At 43.6% G+C, this 17,966-nt stretch overlaps 1 protein-coding gene across 1 annotated transcript; it reads right to left on the bottom strand.

Annotated features, from left to right (window-relative positions):
- Positions 1-827: 827 nt before the first annotated feature.
- LOC121595287 lies at positions 828-6,633 on the bottom strand. The gene is made up of 2 exons (XM_041919164.1): positions 6,247-6,633; positions 828-2,927 (listed from the first exon to the last, which is right to left on the bottom strand). The coding sequence occupies exons 1-2, from the start codon at positions 6,533-6,535 to the stop codon at positions 922-924; spliced, it is 2,295 nt and encodes a 764-aa protein (XP_041775098.1). The 5' UTR covers positions 6,536-6,633; the 3' UTR covers positions 828-921.
- Between the last annotated feature and the right edge of the window lie 11,333 nt (positions 6,634-17,966).

Below are 17,966 nucleotides of genomic sequence, written 5' to 3'. Positions count from 1 at the left end.
GTTATTCATCCAGCGATGGATAGCTCGGATTGCTCATAAAAAGATTCGCAACAGGCAGCCAGATTTCCCCTACTTCAGTGAAAAAGTGGGGTTGAGCGATATTTTCTAACAGAACTGCCGTGTGAGAACACGACAAATGAAAAATATCGTATTTTAATAATAAGGATAAAAGAAATTGCATGTGACTTTAAAAGTATATTAAACATGTTTTTTAAATAAAAAAGAGCACAATGAAAAATAATATCGCAAATTTTTAAATAAGAAATGATTCCAGCTTTGAAGCGAGGAGTACAAAAAGTCAATTTGTTTAACAAGAATGATTTTACAGTATTCTATATAAATATTCAGGTATATTTCTTATTCTCAACTTCGCGACCCGCGAATCACTGAAAATCTGTACTTGCGGCCCTCTGATGAAATGAGTTTGACACAGCTGCTCTAGATCTAGATTCTAGACTATAAAAAAGGTTGAACTAATTGCTTGAATGCATTTCCTTGCGATTCCCTGCTGACCATTATTTACTCACCGTGAACAAAGCGGGGAATTGCAGAGAAATGCGTTTAATTTATTTGTTAAATATTTTTTGTAGTGTAAATAGTCGGGAAATTGAAAATCCTTTCTTTTGACGTACGATATGCCTTATTCTGATGTAAAGTAATTGAAATACAACAGAAAAACCCAAATTTTCAATTTCACTGTGGCTCAAAAGGCCGCTTAACGCAGGCCTAAGCATAACTTACCTGTCGCATGGCCTACCGCGATCAAGAATCGTTCATTAAATCACCTTCGGAGCTAGAATTTAGGAAAAGAGTAGCAACGCAACCAGCATAGTTCGATTTAGATTTATTGCAACCGAAGCTCACCGAAGGACTTACGAACCTAAAACAGGGAGAGGATGTGTGGGTGGGTGTGTGGGTGTGTTAGCGGAAGAGCTGCGAGTTTTGGAGCGACTGGCGCAGGAACTGGCTCGGCACGAGGTTGTGCGAGTACTCGACGCCCGGCACGACGACCTCGGCCGGCGGTTCCGGCTTCGGCACGATCGGCGGTATGCGCGACTGCCGGACCGCCTTGACGCGCGGCAGCGATTTGGTGAGGTAGTCGGCGGGCGGCATGGGCGGCGGGGCCGGCGCGTCGCTTTTCTGCGTGTGCAGGGCGGGCCGCAGCATCGTGCCCGGCTCGGACTTGACCGTGAGCGAGCCGAGGGGCGGCTCGGGCCGCTGGCCAGGCCCTGCCCGCCCGGCCAGCGGGACCGGCAGCAGCGGCAGCGGCTGGATGGTTTCGGGCGTGAGGGCCCGCCCGGAGCCGGTCGGGGAGCCGCTGGCGGCCCGCTGCTGCTGCAGCAGCAGCCGGGCGTTCAGATAGTTGGCCTCGTGCTGGCGGCGCAGCGCGTCCTGCAGCTGGACCGCGTCCTGGTGCTGGTGGGGGCTGTAGTGCCGATCGAAGTCGTTGTAGGGGCTGCGGCTGCGCCCGTTGGGGCTGTGGCTGGCGGGGCTGCCGTACGAGCCGTTGCGCGGATCGGGCGAGTCGGGGTAGAGGGCGGCGAAGCGGGCCGCGTTGCGCGCGCTCAGCTGCTGCTCGGGCGGCACCGGCAGCTCCTCCAGTGCGTCGTCCGCGAGCCGTCCGTTGGTGGCGTGGTGCGGTGCGCCGACGGCGAGGGCGTCCCGGGGCGGCGGCGGCACCATCGTCTCGTCGAGGGCGGTGGCAGTGGCGGCCGGCGCTGCGGGCGCTGGCGAGGCGAGATGGCGCCGGCTGAACGCAAAGTACGACCGCATCCGGGCCAGGTCGGACTCGATCTCCGCCAGCGACTTGCGGCCCGTGTTCGGCACGTGCCAGAGGGTGGCGACGGCCGCGACCACCCCCAGCACGATCGCGGTAATGTAGTGGGCGGCAATGACGCCCTTGTGGTCGCTGGCGGGCACCGGGTCGCCGCCGCCGGCCGGCTGCTCCACCCCGAACAGCGCGTCGCCCATGGTGACGCCGTAGTACTGGAGCAGCGCGACCGCCAGCAGCTCCAGCGCCGTGCCGAGGGCCAGCGCCGCCTCGTTGCAGTTCAGCGGCGCCAGCTCGAGGATGCTGATGGCGGGCAGGGGCAGGGCGGCGCCGAGAAAGGCGAAGAACAGCAGCATCGAGATGCCGTACTCGAGCTCGACCAGATCGGCGCAGTAGAACGCGACCGAGAGCACGAGCGCCACCACGTACAGGACGGACGCGCCGACGAACGCCGTCTTGGGGGCGAGCCGGAGCGCGAGCAGGGTGGTGAGCAGGGCGCCCCCGACCAGCAGCCAGAAGGGCAGGTAGCCGACGTCCTCCCGCTCCAGCACCGTCCGGCTGGCGGCGATGCCGGACACCAGCAGCACCCAGTAGAAGGCGAGCAGCCCGACCAGCTTGGTGCCGACCGCGTACACCGTCCAGAGCGTCCGGTAGCGGCAGCCCGGCTCGCCGGCCTGCTGCCCCCCGCCGACGATGCGCTCGGTCGACCAGCCGGTGCCGGCGGCGGCCATGCCCTTGCCGAGGGCCGGCGCCGCCCGCCCGAACTGGGCGTACGGGGCGAACGAGCGCCGGTCCGGGTTGAGCAGCCGGCCGCTGTCGTGGGCCATCGCCGTGTCGTAGTCGAGCGGGCGCCGGTAGTCGACGATCGACTCGCGCTGCAGCAGCTCGACCAGCCCGATCAGCACGAGCTGCAGCGTGCTGGCGGCCAGTAGCGCGATCGCCACGTTCTGGTGCAGCCGCTCCTCGCCGGCCGCACCGACCGAGGCCAGCTCCGCGATCGTGGCGGTCGTGGCGACGCCCGCCAGCAACCAGACCGTGCACAGGCACATGAGCAGGGCGCGGTGGCGGGCCCGGGCCCGGATGTGCAGGTAGCTCAGCCCCGGCACGAGCATCAGGCCGAGCGCGATGGCGCCGAGATAGATCGCCGGCACGACATCTGCAAGGGGGAGGGGGCGGAGGGGGGGAGGGGGTAGGCGAGAGAAGGAAGAGAAGAGGAGAAAGGATTAGTTTGCGGGTCGGAAGGTCGATTCAAGGCGTCGGAGGCGTTAAGCGAATAGCACCACATTCGCAACGGGAATGTTTCGCAATGTTCAAAATTCATTGATGAAGAAGAATAAGAAAAATAAAAATAAAAATAAAAAGAAGAACAAGAACAAGAAGAAAGGCATCAAGCAGGCAGGTGCGTGAATCTTGTTTACATTCGATATCGTAATGCGAGATTGTGTCATTTTGAATGAAAAGTGCAAGTGGGAACGCTACAAGCGTTAAAGAAGGGGCTATCCATAAATGACGTAATTCAAGGTGAAAAAAAAGAAGATAATTTTTGACATATTGCGGTCGCGGCCAATGTAAGTACAGTGGAGCGCCGTTTATCCGGGCTCATCGCGACTCGACCTCTCCCGTATAAGCGAATAACACTGATAATCCGTCGTAGTACATATTTTATCGCAAATTATTAATATTATTTTTTTTATATTATGTTTTGGTACAACCCAGTCAGTTTTCATCAACTTCATGTTTTACCAATCAGAATATTTAAAATATATCATGAATTGTGCTGTTTTTTGTTATGACAATGTGCTTTGATAATCGTTTTTTTCCAAATATTCTCCTCAGCACGCAATGTCACCTTTGTATCCAACTGTCATTGCTCAACAGCACGGAAAACGGCTAGCTGGATGAAAGGTACCCGGATAAGCGACGCTCCACTGTAGTTATAAAAATGGCAAACAAACCCTCTTTTCGATTATCCATGATTAGTAAAAAAAGTTTATTATTACAGTCGTTGCAACCAAATTTTGGCTCTGAGGCATCTAAATTTGAATCTAAGACATCAATTTTGGGACTTTGGTAGGCATGATAATTTTACAAGGTATTTGAGCAAATTTTTGAAAAATATAAATTTATAACACATGAACACTACACTAACCATGTATTGTGGTAGTTTAACATGAAAAAATAATGCAATTTTAGAAATCACTTGAAAATACACGCCAGCTTTGATCACTCCATTAAAACTTCCAAAATTGGCATATCAATGGTTACATTTTAAACTCTTGTAACGAAATGATGCACTACTTCACTTAATTTCAATAATTTTGTAATACACAGTTTCAGACATTACGTTAAATTTTGTAAATAAAGCAATTCACTCACAGTCAATAATTGATGTTTTAGAGACAAACATTGATGCCTTAGAGACAAAAATTGGTAAGTTAGAGTCAAAATTTAGCAAGATTGACTGTAATTGTACACCTGTCTCCAAACGTTCGCTTCATAATTTCAATAAACATTTTTGTAAGCTCTTGTTCACTTCGATAATATTTTAGGTTAGTTAGTTGACTTTGGTAAGTCTCTTATGTGGTTCTAGAGGATTAAATGGACAGTTTGAGTTGTTGTTTTGTTCGAGTGTATAGTTAAGTTTTTTAGTATCTGTAACAACAGATTAGTAGATAAAAAACAACAGTTTTTGGAGAAAATTTTTCAACTTCATCTAATCCATACAGTACAATGCTTACGGAATGGTTTTTTGAGCACATTCAACCATTTTAAGTATGAAAAATCACACTTTTCTGTACGAGGGTGTAAAAAAAAGACATCTGGCAGCTCAATAGCAACCCTGAACCTGCCACCGCCTACTTCCGAACAAACTCAGCAACTTGCTGAACTATAGTCCTCGAAAACTCTGTATAGATTGTTATGATATGTGGTAGAACCCTCATGCTGTGCTAGCTTAAAGAAATGAATATTAGAGAGGTTATTAGTAGTTTTCAAAATTATAGCTCGTATTGTGGCAATTGCCAAAAAGCCAAGCCCAAAAACATGAAGGAATGTAAGGAACCCCAATTCTTCCCTGCATCGAAATGCTTCGTAACTAATCTCCCTTCTCCCTGATTTTACTTTCGAGCGTTACGTAATTTATTGAAAATACCTGAAGAGGTTAGTTACGTTCAGTACTGTCCCGTAATGCAATAAACCTTCTACACTGAAACGCATCGGTTAAAGAAAGAGAGAGATATGCAGTGCATGATGTACTAACATTAGGATATTTTGTACATTTTTAAATAAATCCTCGTTCCAAATGTTGGACTGAGAGATGTCTCTGAAGTGTAATTAACGTGTTCGCAGGGCATTCGCAATTGCTGTGGAATGTTTGCACTTAGTGGCCTGACTCTTTTATCTTTTGTTTTTTTTGCATTGTTGTTTGCCTTTTGCGATAATTTTTGTACGCCTATCCTTGGACAAACTTACAAATTCCGTCAAAAATAACTTTCTTAGGGCATTACAGAAATCCAGAAAGAAAACAATATCCTCAAACAACAAGTAATCGAGCTTAAACTGAACAGTTTTCGCCATACATAGTTGAAAGCTTTGATATGCATTGTTGAAATGTTGATTGAAGCCCCCAGCTCACTTTTTTTTTATAAACCTCTACAATCAAGGTCAAACAACACATCTTCGGAAATCATTCGCTTCATCAACTGCTGCAACCTCTGTAGCAAACACGCTTCACAAAGTCTTTACGTTCTTCCCACAACACTGATGCTTCTTCACGGGCAGCGCTGAGTGAGGTGGTTCCCCTTCCACCACCCTTTTTCGCCCATGTGTGTCATTAGTTTGCCTATTCCCCCTCCCCCGTACACAAGCTCCCTCAAAGTGGTGGTTTGATAGTGATCGGGGCCCCGTTACACGCACCGCTGTACACGCATGTCGCGCTCGCTGTTTGACAGCTGTCAATCGCAAATTACGGGTGCGGTTCGCCAGCAAGTGCAAGGGCGCAAGGGGGAGAGCAGCGGAGAAAACACAGCCGCCCCGGTTTTTTTTTTTTTTTTTTTTTTTTTTTTTTTTTTTTTTTTTTTGATAGATGCTCCTGTTTGATAGCGGTTGTTTGACCTGGGCCGGGCGCGAGTCGTCGTGAGTCATCCAGGCAAGAATGTTCTGCCCGAAACTGGGTTAGAGGTTGGTTGAATGGGCCGCGGTGAGGGAGGTGATGCCGTAGTACCGTAGGAAGCGACGGGCGGTGAGAGAGGGAAAGAGAGAGAGAGAGAGAGAGAGAGAGAGAGAGAGAGAGAGAGAGAGCTGGAGAAGGCGCGCGCGCGCGCACGCTCACCCTTTGCTCACAATGTGATAAGATAAGAAGCGGCACGTAGATATTGGCAATCGAGTGCCCACACTTGAGCGCAATCGATGGCTGGAGCAGGCGGTGTGTGGGTCCACCCCCTCGCCCTCCCCTCCCCACCCGTCCCCATCCTTACCCTCGACCAGCAGGAAGACGAGCCCGGCGGTGAGGGCAAACGCGGTGGCGGCGAGCTGCAGGTACAGATGGATGAACTGCGTCTTGCGATAGTTGAGCTTGAGCCCGTTGGTCAGCACGACCGTGATCAGCATCGCGACGATCGCGATGATGTGCGGCCAGTAGTACGTTTCCTCGTACAGGCAGGCGGTCAGCTTGTCGGTGGCGGTCGGCAGCAGCAGCAGATAGCCGTAGATGATCCCGGCCGGGATGTACGCGATCCCGGCCGCCACCTCGGCGATGTGGTCCATTTCCCGTCCGCGGGCAACGTTTACACGCACATAAACACACACAGACACACACACACACACTAGCGCACGCACACTTGGTCACAGGCGCAGGCACATCGAGCGTGGCCGGACTAGGACGAACGAACGGATCTTTGCGCGAAAGTGGATGGTTGGCTTTGACGGGGTTAACTGCCCACACGGGTGCGTCTTATCAGCGTCAGGTGCGTCCGATGACTGAGCGCCCTGACGGTGGTACCGGCCACCATGCACAGCGACACGGCAATCGCAATCGATAAACCCGCTCGATGATACTCTTCGCCACACACGGAGCGAGCGAGAGACGGCTGGAATGCAGACACACACACACACACACGCACACAGTGCTGGCTAACATCGATCATCCACTGCCGGCGGGGTTTGAGATCGATTGGATCGAACCGATTTGGGTGGGTCCGATTTTTCAGCCGCCCTGCCTGCCTTTCCCGGTGCCAGAGCCATGTCACGTGTGGTGTGGCGACCCGATAGCACCGATGAGGCAATCGTGCGGCCCTGCTCTCCCACGCCCGTACCCCCCAAACAGCTTAATCGCTTTAAGACCTCCAGCGCGCTGACATTGAACGAAACTCCCACCTTAATTGGAGCGCATAAACATTCGAGTTTTGGAGGACGAACGGGGCCGACGATTTGATTCACACCTTACGACCGGTATGTGTGTGTGTGTGTGTGTGTGTGTGTGTGTGTGTGTGTGTGTGTGTGTGTGTGTGTGTGTGTGTGTGTGTGTGTGTGTGTGTGGGGCAATGAAGGGAGGGAGGTAAATTCCGGTCCGCAGCCCGTTCCCGCTTCCGATTCTATGTAAACAGAAAACAGTCAACCCGTTATCTTATCATCCAGCCATCACCTCCACCTTTGTCATACTTTGTCCCTACGAGAGTGTAGGTGAATCGCTTGTCCGACCGCTCAGCGTCCATGCCCTTCCAAGCTATCCGCTCCATTTCCTCTCCTCCTTCCCAAAACGGGTCTGGAAAAATCGATCGAGGTAGGCAAATGGGTTGTGCGTAGTGCGGACCAGCAGTGGTCAGCCGAGCACAACAGCCCAATAGGGATGATCCATTGATGACGCACCGGCACCGCTTCGCACACATAGCTTCCTTTGCGTTCTTTTGCTCCTAAAACTCAGCTCGAAGCTCAACGTTATTTTCCCGCAGCCTGCAATGTTTTGCCACGTTGACGTCCGGGAGGAGATAATCATACGCAACGCGTCACGCAAGCGGAACCGAGAGTGAATCCCTCTGTTCTCCGACCGACACCGTACCCGCGTGATAAGACGTGTGTGTGTGTGTTTGATTGTGCGATTGGCTCAAGCGGAAAGCTTCTATTGAGCCAGTCGATTTACCTACAACAATCGACTTAATCTGTTCTCCTCCCGATAGCGCGCAACCGCCCGCACTCCATAGCCGCGGCGGCCGAACGACAATCGAAAGAGGGTCGCCCGTTCGCGCTATTATCGTGCTGGTGTATCGCTCGCGCTATCCCGATTATTTGTTTTTCTTTTTTTTTCTTTATCGCATGCTCAGCCAACTCTGTCATCTATCTGTGCCGATGTGCCGTGGGTGCTGATAGCGTGCCCACCTTCGCGTGCTTGCGGTTAGCAAATCCGTTCCCGAATGGTCAGTGGAATGGTCAGTGAAGGAGACAAGAGGTTTATGTTGTTGGCATCCCAATAGAACGAGTGAGAGACAGAGATTTGGACCCGTTGAACGGACGGAGTGGTTCAAAATAACAAAGAATTAAGTAAATAATTAATCATTTAATTGAGCAAACGATCCTAGAACCTATCCCAAACGTAGACCGGCACTGGAAGTGATTCTGAAACCATAACGATCCTCAGTGTCAGTCATGGACCTGTAAAGCTGGTCCATTTTAAAACTGATGCAGTACCTACTCCGCTCCAGTAACCGATTCCGCTACCATATCTGTGAATTTACACCTTTTAAATATAGTCAGCCAGGGCCGTGAAGAGGTGTTTGAATATTGAAGAAATTTTGGCGTTACGTAATTCATGGATGACGCCTTACCGTTAATCAGGCTGCTGAGTTCGTTAATCGCAAGTGACTTTTTCATAAGTACAACAGCAAACAAATATTAAGCTATCGACATTTTTGTACATACTCGCTAAAACTGGTAGAAAAGGTTGATGTGATGTACAAAGTTGTTGCAGGGTTTCCCGAGGTTTTTCCCCAACATTTTTTGCATGCTTTCCTTATTGTTTTTTTATCATTCCCACGATTTATTGTGCGTTCTGCAGAATGCTAGGATCTCGTGAAGTGATTTGCTATGGGACGATTCCATTCAATCGTGAGACGAAACCAACACACAATATTTCCTGGTTTCAATAATGCTTCTACTAACCATAATAACAGTAATACAGGGTTTATAGGGCTTCCGGCGATTTTGTAGCGGTCTATGACAACATCGATGGTGAAGTGGATGGTGGGAGGAAAAATATATAACAAACTAGGATTACATTCCTCAACTATTTATGTAGCAAGAGCAAATATTTAGATTCTGCTAAAAAATCGTTGTTGAGCTTTTTGGGTCGTTTTTGTTTGATCGGATCAGTGTTGAACCTTTGTTCACAAAATTGAAAAGGTTCTCATAGCAATTTTAAATTAATTTTTGAAAGTCTTTTTACATACTTTGGGTTGCATTTTCAAAACAATCATTACAGGCAAAAAAACATGTTTTTTTTGTGAAATTTTTGATATTTAAAAAAATATATTTTTATAATTACTCTTATAAAACTTATAAAACCGTAAAATAAGTTATAAAAACACTTTTAAAAGATCGTCCAAAAATGTATTTCTTCAAAACTTTTCTGGAATGCGTTATTTATATTATTGAACGATTTTTAAATGCGTTAGTTAGCACATAAAACCTGTTTTTCAAAGTGTCTTTATAGTTATGGTACGACCATAAATTAGTTTTTTCATCATATGTCGTTTAAAAACGTTTTTAAAAATTTAAAAAAATATATAAGTAGATGTGAAATAGTATTTTGCACAACTCATACATTCACTGTTTTTATTTATCTCTTATGGATTATCCGCAAATCGCGAAAAACGACTGTCCATATAGTTGTGGTAGGCGCTGTTTTTTGACCCTTATGTGGTTTTTAACTGAGAATCACTCCAGTTAACGAATTTCCACTTTAAAAAACTCCAGTAAAACACATCCAGTTAGCGGTCACCTACTGTATAGTGTTTTGCATCCAGCTATGGAGCGCTCAGTTGTAACGCTGTACAAATTAAATTGAGATGTGTTAAAAAAGAACCAAGTGATGATTTATTTATTAATTTATTTATTTGTACCCATATTCGTCTTGCTTGATGAATCCGAATAAATAAATGAATAAATTTAAAATTATTTTTTTGAAAATCTTTTCACTTACTTTGGTGTGTTTCGGACAGTAGTGCGATATACAAACCATTTTTTTAATTTCCTATATTAAAAAATACAGTTACAGATATAGTACAATTTATTCTCTTAAAAGTCATTTAACCTCAAAAAATAAAATTAAACTTTTTTAAACTCGTTAAAAATCAATTTCTGTAAAACCTTTCTTAATGCATTCGTTAGTACAATAAATTTAATTATTGAAGTGCCTTTATAGTTATGACATAACCCCAAATTGATTTTTCCCAATAAGCTATTTAATAACGGTTTTAAAAATTTTAATAAAAAAAAATTTGTATGTAAATATATTTAATAGTACAGCGCCTACCACAACTATATGTACAGTCGTTTTTCACGATTTGCGGATAATCCATAAGATATAGATAAAAACAGTGAATGTATGAGCTGTGCAGAATATTATTTTACATATTCGTATATTTTTTGTAAAAATTTTTAACACGTCTTTACACGAAAAACTTATGACGAAAAAACAAATTTATGGTCTTACCATAACTATAAAGATACTTCGAAAAACAGGTTTTATGTGCTAACTAACGCATTTAAAAATCGTTCAAAAATATCAATAACATATCCCAGAAAGGTTTTAAAGAAATATATTTTTGGACGATTTTTAAAAGTGTTTTTATAACTTACTTTAAGGTTTTATAAGTTTGATAAGAGTAATTACCAAAATGTATTTTTAAATATAAAAAAAATCAAACCTAATAAAATAAAAAAAAATCGCCTGTAATGATTGTTTTAAAAATGCAAATGCGTTAGTTCGCACATAAAACCTGTTTTTCGAAGTGTCTTTATTATTATGGTACGACCATAAATTTGTTTTTTCTTCATAAGTCGTGTAAAAACGTGTAAAAAAAATAAAAAAAAATAAACGAAGATGTAAAATTGTATTTTGCACAACTCACACATTCACTGTTTTCATGTATCTCATCTGAATTTTCTTTTAATCTCGAAACACGACTGTCCATATAGTTGTGGTAGGCGGTGTATGGAATTTGACAGTTGGCGACAGAAATCATGTCAACAATCCATACAAAATCATATGCAAAACTAGCCTCAGATTTTCAGTCTAGATTATTTCAGTCTAAAAATATGTAATAATGAGTCTAATAATTTTGGGTCATTAAAAGTATAGAGACCTAGCCCATTTTCCTGTAATCTCCTGCGTTTAAAACTAAGAAGGGCATTGCATGAGTATGTTGTCCTGAAAATTTTAGCTTCTCACTTAATACTCCTTTGTAAGTTATAATAATAGTTATAAATAAGAACAGTTTTTCCTCGTGTTTTACTCTTTTGCTTGAGTGATTATTGCGTGGTTCGAGCTTATGACTTTACCACCGGACCACCCAACGGGTGATATATATATATTGTTTCCCTGACGGACTGAAATTTTGGCTTGTTGGCTGCAAATAGAAAACGGAAGTATAATAGTTGTTGCGATGTTGCTTCTCAGATCAGATGCACAGGGTACAAGGTACGAGAGCGATAAGAGCGTTACTGTTGACTAACGATCGTTCAATCTCTTTTGTTCAGAGTTCATGCAGATTCTGGAATATTTTTTATATCTCTCTGTCTCTCTCCCTACCCCCTGCCACGTTGCTACGACGATGTACAGAAGCGACGATGTTCAAGAAGAGCGCAAAACCGCGTCACTGCTTCAAACGGCTTAACGTGCAATGTGTAAAAAAGATTGATCTATGAACTTTACCGCGTGTAACTTCATCTCCAGCAACCCACACGCAGGGCCTGGTTGACTGTCGTGCTATGGAGTGAAGAAAATGCAGGGTTTTTGTCACACCAGCTAAGCACCACGAGCACATGTTTTCAATACATGACAAAAATGCTTTAACTCGAACGGGTTGTTATTCGTAGCTAGAACATACATTCGTCGTGGATGGATGACAATGTTGAAAAAGACTTTTTTGGGAATCTAAAATTAAATTAAGTTTGGTAGAAAATCCCTGCAATTCCTCTCAGCTCAGTCAGTCTCAATGTTAAGTTCATTCGTGTCGATCAGGATGACGATCAGGGGTCTTCTCTACCCACTACTATTGTAGTGTCAATGAAAAATAATATGTACAATAATACCTTAACGATTCAAACACAACAATGGAGCAATAATTTCTAAACTTTAATTTAAAAAATCTGCTTTCTGATTTAACAAAGCTCGCTCCAACAGGCACACTACAAACGGCTTCGCTTAACTTAAGTCGCTTAACCAATGTTTATGCAACTTTTCCGATTTTGTTTTTGCAGTATTCGTACCATTTATTGCTCACAGAGAGAAGCAGATTTTTGTTCCCATCAATCCAACCGTTGTATGCTGACGAAGCCGCCAAACACTCCGTCACTGCAAGCGGGGCTGCCCATAAAATCAAATTACACGTAACGCATGCATCCGATATTTTATGTGTTTTAATTTCCTTTTCAGTGATTTGCTGTCGCGGATGCGAACACGCAACCGCTTCGGCACGACGCAGCTCGCTTGCAGCGCACGGCACACAAAGGTATCGTCCGTGCTCGAGCCGTGCATAGCCATAAACGTTGCAATTATCTTTTTTCATGTTTTGTAGTGATTGATTTATTGGCCAGCTATTTTTTGAAGCAAGCATTGTAAAGCCGTAGTTGTTCGTTTAATTTAATCCTTGGGTGGCTGGGGAGAAGATTTCAATGCAAGAAAAGTTGAAAACACCAATTCCGAGGCCCAATAAAGAGTGTTAAGGTGGGTTGAACATTGTTCAACTGTAACTAAACATTTGACGTTCAGCTGAATTGTGGATTCTTTTCCGATCTTCTCAGTTTTCAAGCTATCAAGATAAATTATTGACGAATACCTATTTTTTCAGGTAAAGCCAAACAAAGAGACAAAACTGCATGAAGCAAACGGATCAGCCTAAGGGTATTAATGAAGATTGAAGAATGTTCAGCTAGGCATCAGTACATCAATTGGCCATCAAATGTTTACTTACAGTCGAACAATATTCAAAAAAGACCCCAAAATACTTTACTTGGGCTCGAATACTGTGTAAGTTTTTTTTCGTATTTCGTTTTCGATGTGACTTCAGCAACTTGAATGAGCAACGATTCTTCGGTAGTTTTAATAACAATAGTTTCTATTTTCGTGTCAATGCTTGCGACATCGCTGAGACGCAATAAACTGCCTTTATTGCGCATTACGATCACCTTCAGAAGGGCAAAGCTGCTTCTTACCTTTCAAGGTTTCTCAACCCAGCCGATTCGTAGCAATAAACATGGCTAGCTGAAATTGACAGTTAATTTATCATTTACTTAACAAACGTATTACTTTTTTTGATTGAAGAAGAGATAAATAAATGAATAAATAGCAGGATAGTCAGTCTACGTAAGGCGGCACGGTTGATTTTAGGGCTTGAACCCATGACGGGCATGTTGTTAAGTCGTACGAATTGACGATTGTTCCACAATAGCTTGTTTTCCATGTCGTTCAGGCCGTCAAGACGCAAAAAACTGACTCAATTGCGTATTACGATCACCTTCCCAAAGGCAAAGCTGCTTCTCATCTATCAGGGTTTCTCAACCCAATCCAACACGATAGGAAAATGATACAAATCCATCGAATTCAGTGTTGAAATGGGGATTTACGGTGCAGAAATGGAGGTTCCAATGTTTAACTTTTATTGGAAAAAATCCCATGTGGCGCCGATAGGCTTAAAGTATGTATAAATAACCTTTAAAAGAAAATAAAGCAGCTGAGCAGGGTGAGCAGGACCAAACACTCTCATCTCACCTCAGTGAGATGAGCGTGAAGGGCACTCAAATTATGCGCGAAAGCGAAAGAGCATGAGTGCCGTAAAAGGGGAAAGCTCTTCCCCTCATTGCCACTCAGAGAGGCCGACGAGGGCACACGCGCGCCCCTCCACTCTCTTATATACTCAAGAGGCCATGTTTGTTTCTCGCTCTGTTTCTCTTTCACACGCACGGCATTGCCGTGCCAACCGGTTGAAACGGCACGATCGAGCAATGGCCGCATGATGGCATTTATCTTCCATCGCGCAAAAGTGCGTGCAACGAAGCGAGCCAACCGTCTATGCTGTCGGCCACATTTCACCCACACACATGCAGCCGTATACGTATACGGTCGTAAAATGGTCGCAATATTATGCTCTCTCGCGAGAGAAACGGGCTCGCGAGAGAGCGCGGCCGAGCGTGTACGAGTCAAAAACACATCCACCTCCTTCACATACCTTACCCCTTATAACCCTTTCCCTAGGTTTCAATGATAGTCGCTGAATCACCGTTTGTTGGCTCAAGGTCTGTTCTCCAAAGAGGTTTGTTCGGCAAAACGTCAATTTTCGCAAATGCTTGCTTAGTGAATTTCTAATGTACGACATATTGTACCATATTTTTTACTATATCGTGGTTATTTTCGCTGGTTGATGAAGAAAATGATGTGAATTTAATTCTGGTCTGGTACTGCAAGGACTGTGAGGCCTGTCATTTAATGTTGTGCATTAGCGTTACAACCGTTGTCGTGTTTTCCGAGCACATGCGATTCCAAAATCTTAATGTGAAAGATCTGCGTTGTGCAATCAAAGACTAATTGTTTGAGAATGTTGTTGCAAGAAAGAAAACAAAAGGAACGTGCAAAAAGCGTGAAACAAACTACCAACAGCCAGCCAATCGATTGCGCAAAACCGTACAGCAAAACGAAACAGGAACCAAGTGTTACAGGCCTTCCCTTGTACGGAGCGTACCCTTTTTTCCCCCCCACAACATAACAAAACAAACTGTCTCTGGAGAAAATGGACAAACAAAAACGCAAAACCAGTCTTCGCGAAGAAATGTGGTACATTCCCCAGTTCGACACGGGACATCACGACTTTTATGGTTAATCTGCCAGTCAGGAGTTGATGATATTTTACCGCGGTGTTGGTTTTGTGCCTTTTTCTCTGTGCCCTTTTGCCAGTTTTTTATTTTGGATTTTGTGGTTTGTTGTTGTTTTTTTTTTGTTTTTTTGTTTTTGGTAAATAAATCCCAAGTAAACGACAGACGTTTTATACAATGAATTAATTGCTTCCATGTACGGGATCTTTACCTGGCAGCAAGCAGCACGAGACCATGTGAAGGCAGGACCGGGAATTAACGTGAATAACGTGTTAACAAACACAAATTAAGCCTATGGCATCTATAAAAAAAAACAAGAAGAAAACTTGGCAAATCAGAGGATAGTTAACGGGCCCAATGGATAACATTTTACGCGCTATTTCCTTCCAAGGTGGGAGCGTTGGTTTTGTCATAATGGCTTATTCATCATAAGACGATTGCGTTATTTGCCTTAAGCAAGAGGTGTGACTGCTTTTTGTGGGGATTTCTTTTTTTTTTTTTAATGGCCCACTCATCGTAAGGCGATTGTGTCGTTTGACTCACAGCAGCGGGTGTGATGATGATAATGTTCATAATGATGTTGCGGTGCTTGATTTTTATGCTCCGGTGGGAAGGTGTGAATCGATTACTTGTCTGTTTTATGGCCCTCCTTATTCGGCAGATTGCTTGTTGTGGCGTAATCACTATTTAATTAAACCCTAATTGATGAGCTGATTGAATAATTGCTTGTATTTGGGATTGGGATGATGTAGAAACTAGTGATGTGAGATCAGCTCCGGATTCGTTCAAATGATCCAAGCTCCCCGAAAGTTTCCTTTAATTGCTTAATATATTACGTTGCTCTATAAACCAATATCAACCCTCGATTTTAAAAGTTTTAAAAGTTTTCAATTTTAAAAACTCTATGTTTAGTTTGTTTGTTTGATGCTTCTTTTAATTTTTTGACCAGTTATGTATATATGTATCTACCATGTGATGTTTAGGATGGGAGTATATACTTTTTTCTCTTCATAATAGCTTGCCGATACATCAACAAAGCACAATAACGCAGTAAAATTCACCGCCCGCGGGCCACCGGTGTGATGAACAGACATGTAGGTGCTTAAGACCGCATACTACGCTTTATTGCCATGCCGATAGACTAACCACCCGCTGGCTTCGTTGGCGTAAGCGACGAACCGGGCGAGTAGCGCACGCGACCAATGCAGACAAAAGAGCCATTCTATAAAAATCTATTTAAACTATTTATCAAATCAATAAACCAATAAACAAACATCGGTTACGGAAATAATAAAAAAAAATTATTATTGACCGGTGTTTAGGATGGGAGCAGTGCTAATGTTTGCTTTATGGCTTGACTGTTTCGATTTCATTGAGATTAGGTAACGATAGTTTGATGGTCAATCTGTCTATTGTGGTTTTTTGAGTACAAAAATTATTCATCAAACGCTTCTAGATGCACCCGTAAGGTTTTCAACATATTTGGCTGATCGAGTGATTTGACTCCAGTGACGGGTTTTTTTTATTAAAAAAAATATAATAAATGGTGGTCTTGGGAGTAGTCAATAATCGCAATAGATCAACACAGGCTGGCTTGAAAAAATTAAACGAATCAAAATTTAAACATGCATGCCTTAAACATGCATGTTTAATGCATGCAACATTAAACATGCCTTTTACAAGAAGGTTTCAAGAACCAAATAGAAAATCCACCAAACAGTAAAGACATTCCATAATTTTATACTTGCTTAGCGCCAATAAGAACTGAATTAGAATTTAAATGATTGATATAAAAATAATCCATCCAGAGAAATTTACAAACAAACAAAAGATTCGCCTCCCCTGCCACACATTCAATCCAAAATAAACCAGCACTAAAATGGAACAGGATATGGCGTAAGATTAACATCAAAATGAATTTAAAACAACGAAGCTATTATTGTCTTTTCATTTGACGAAAAAATAGTGCCAGAAGAAATGAAATAAAAATTCGGAATGAAAACCAACCCGTACTGTGAGAAATGTGGAATTATCAAAGAACACCGTTAAATAAGTAAAACTATTAGTTTCAAATCTCCGTTTTCTCCGATATTTGTCGAAACTAACATTTATGTACCCGTATCATCTAACAAACTTATTCGACACGTACGTAAAAAGCAACCGAGACCCTTAAGATACATCAAATCGAATGCAAACTCGGTCGTATTATGTTTATATTAAATTATAAGTATTAACAAAATTTTCCGACTCCGATTCCGGCAAAATCAAACAGTTCCACTCGGTGCCGTCCGAAGCCTATAGAGCCGTCTAGTCATTCGGAACCGCTGGAGTCAACGGTTGTCGCACGCAGCGGCTAGTCTGCAATCAGAAATGGCTCCGGTAAAGGCTTCAGTCGGCTCCGAATGGCTCCAAATGGATCTGCACGGCTCCTTAGTACCTTAGTATGTTACATCTTTGATGTTCGATTGGAGCCACCTCCGTTTTTTCATAATCATGCCGCCATAAATTCAGTTAATATCCAATATGTACGTCTTATCGAAAGCGTTTGTAGCCAAGTTGAAATTATTTGCATCCCACATTCTACAAGACGAATTATTGTACTTTCCAACCTCCCCAAAAATCCAAACCAAAATGAAATGATTACGCTTATGATAAAAGATTTTAGATTAAGGATTAAAATAAACGAAATGGCGAGGCCCTGGAGTACATAGCTTATTAATAGGTTAGCTCACACAGTCCATACCGTAATTTGCGAATAATTTCCCTTCAAGTGTCAAAACAATATTTGCCAAGCTTTTTGGGTCAGCGCCGCATAACATTATCGTAATTTATCAAAATTATTCATAAAAAACAGGTTCTTGTTAAAAGAAATTAATACACCCCCAGAACATCTGGAAACGATTCTAGATTTGAAGCGACGAGTGCAAAAAGACAATTTGTTTGACAATAATGATCTAAAACAGTATTCTATATGAACATTGGGGTATATTTTTATTCTGCACTTTGCAGCCCACGAATTACTGAAAATTTGTATTTTCAGCCCTCTGATGAAATGAGTTTGACACAGCTGGTTCTAAATAAAGAATTTGTAGCCATTATCCAACTATCTTGAAGA

Source organism: Anopheles merus, chromosome X (assembly GCF_017562075.2).
Source record: "Anopheles merus strain MAF chromosome X, AmerM5.1, whole genome shotgun sequence".
NCBI lineage: Eukaryota > Metazoa > Arthropoda > Insecta > Diptera > Culicidae > Anopheles > Anopheles merus.
The sequence above is the reverse complement of the archived record's forward strand: the minus strand, read 5'-3'. Positions and strand labels throughout refer to the sequence as shown.

Excerpts from the sequence above, each read along its gene's own strand:
- LOC121595287 (XM_041919164.1), bottom strand. The coding sequence starts at position 6,535 with ATGGACCACATCGCCGAGGTGGCGGCCGGGATCGCGTACATCCCGGCC. Across the intron at positions 2,928-6,246 it reads CGTCTTCCTGCTGGTCGAGG|ATGTCGTGCCGGCGATCTAT; the intron begins GTAAGGATGGGG and ends TCCCCCTTGCAG.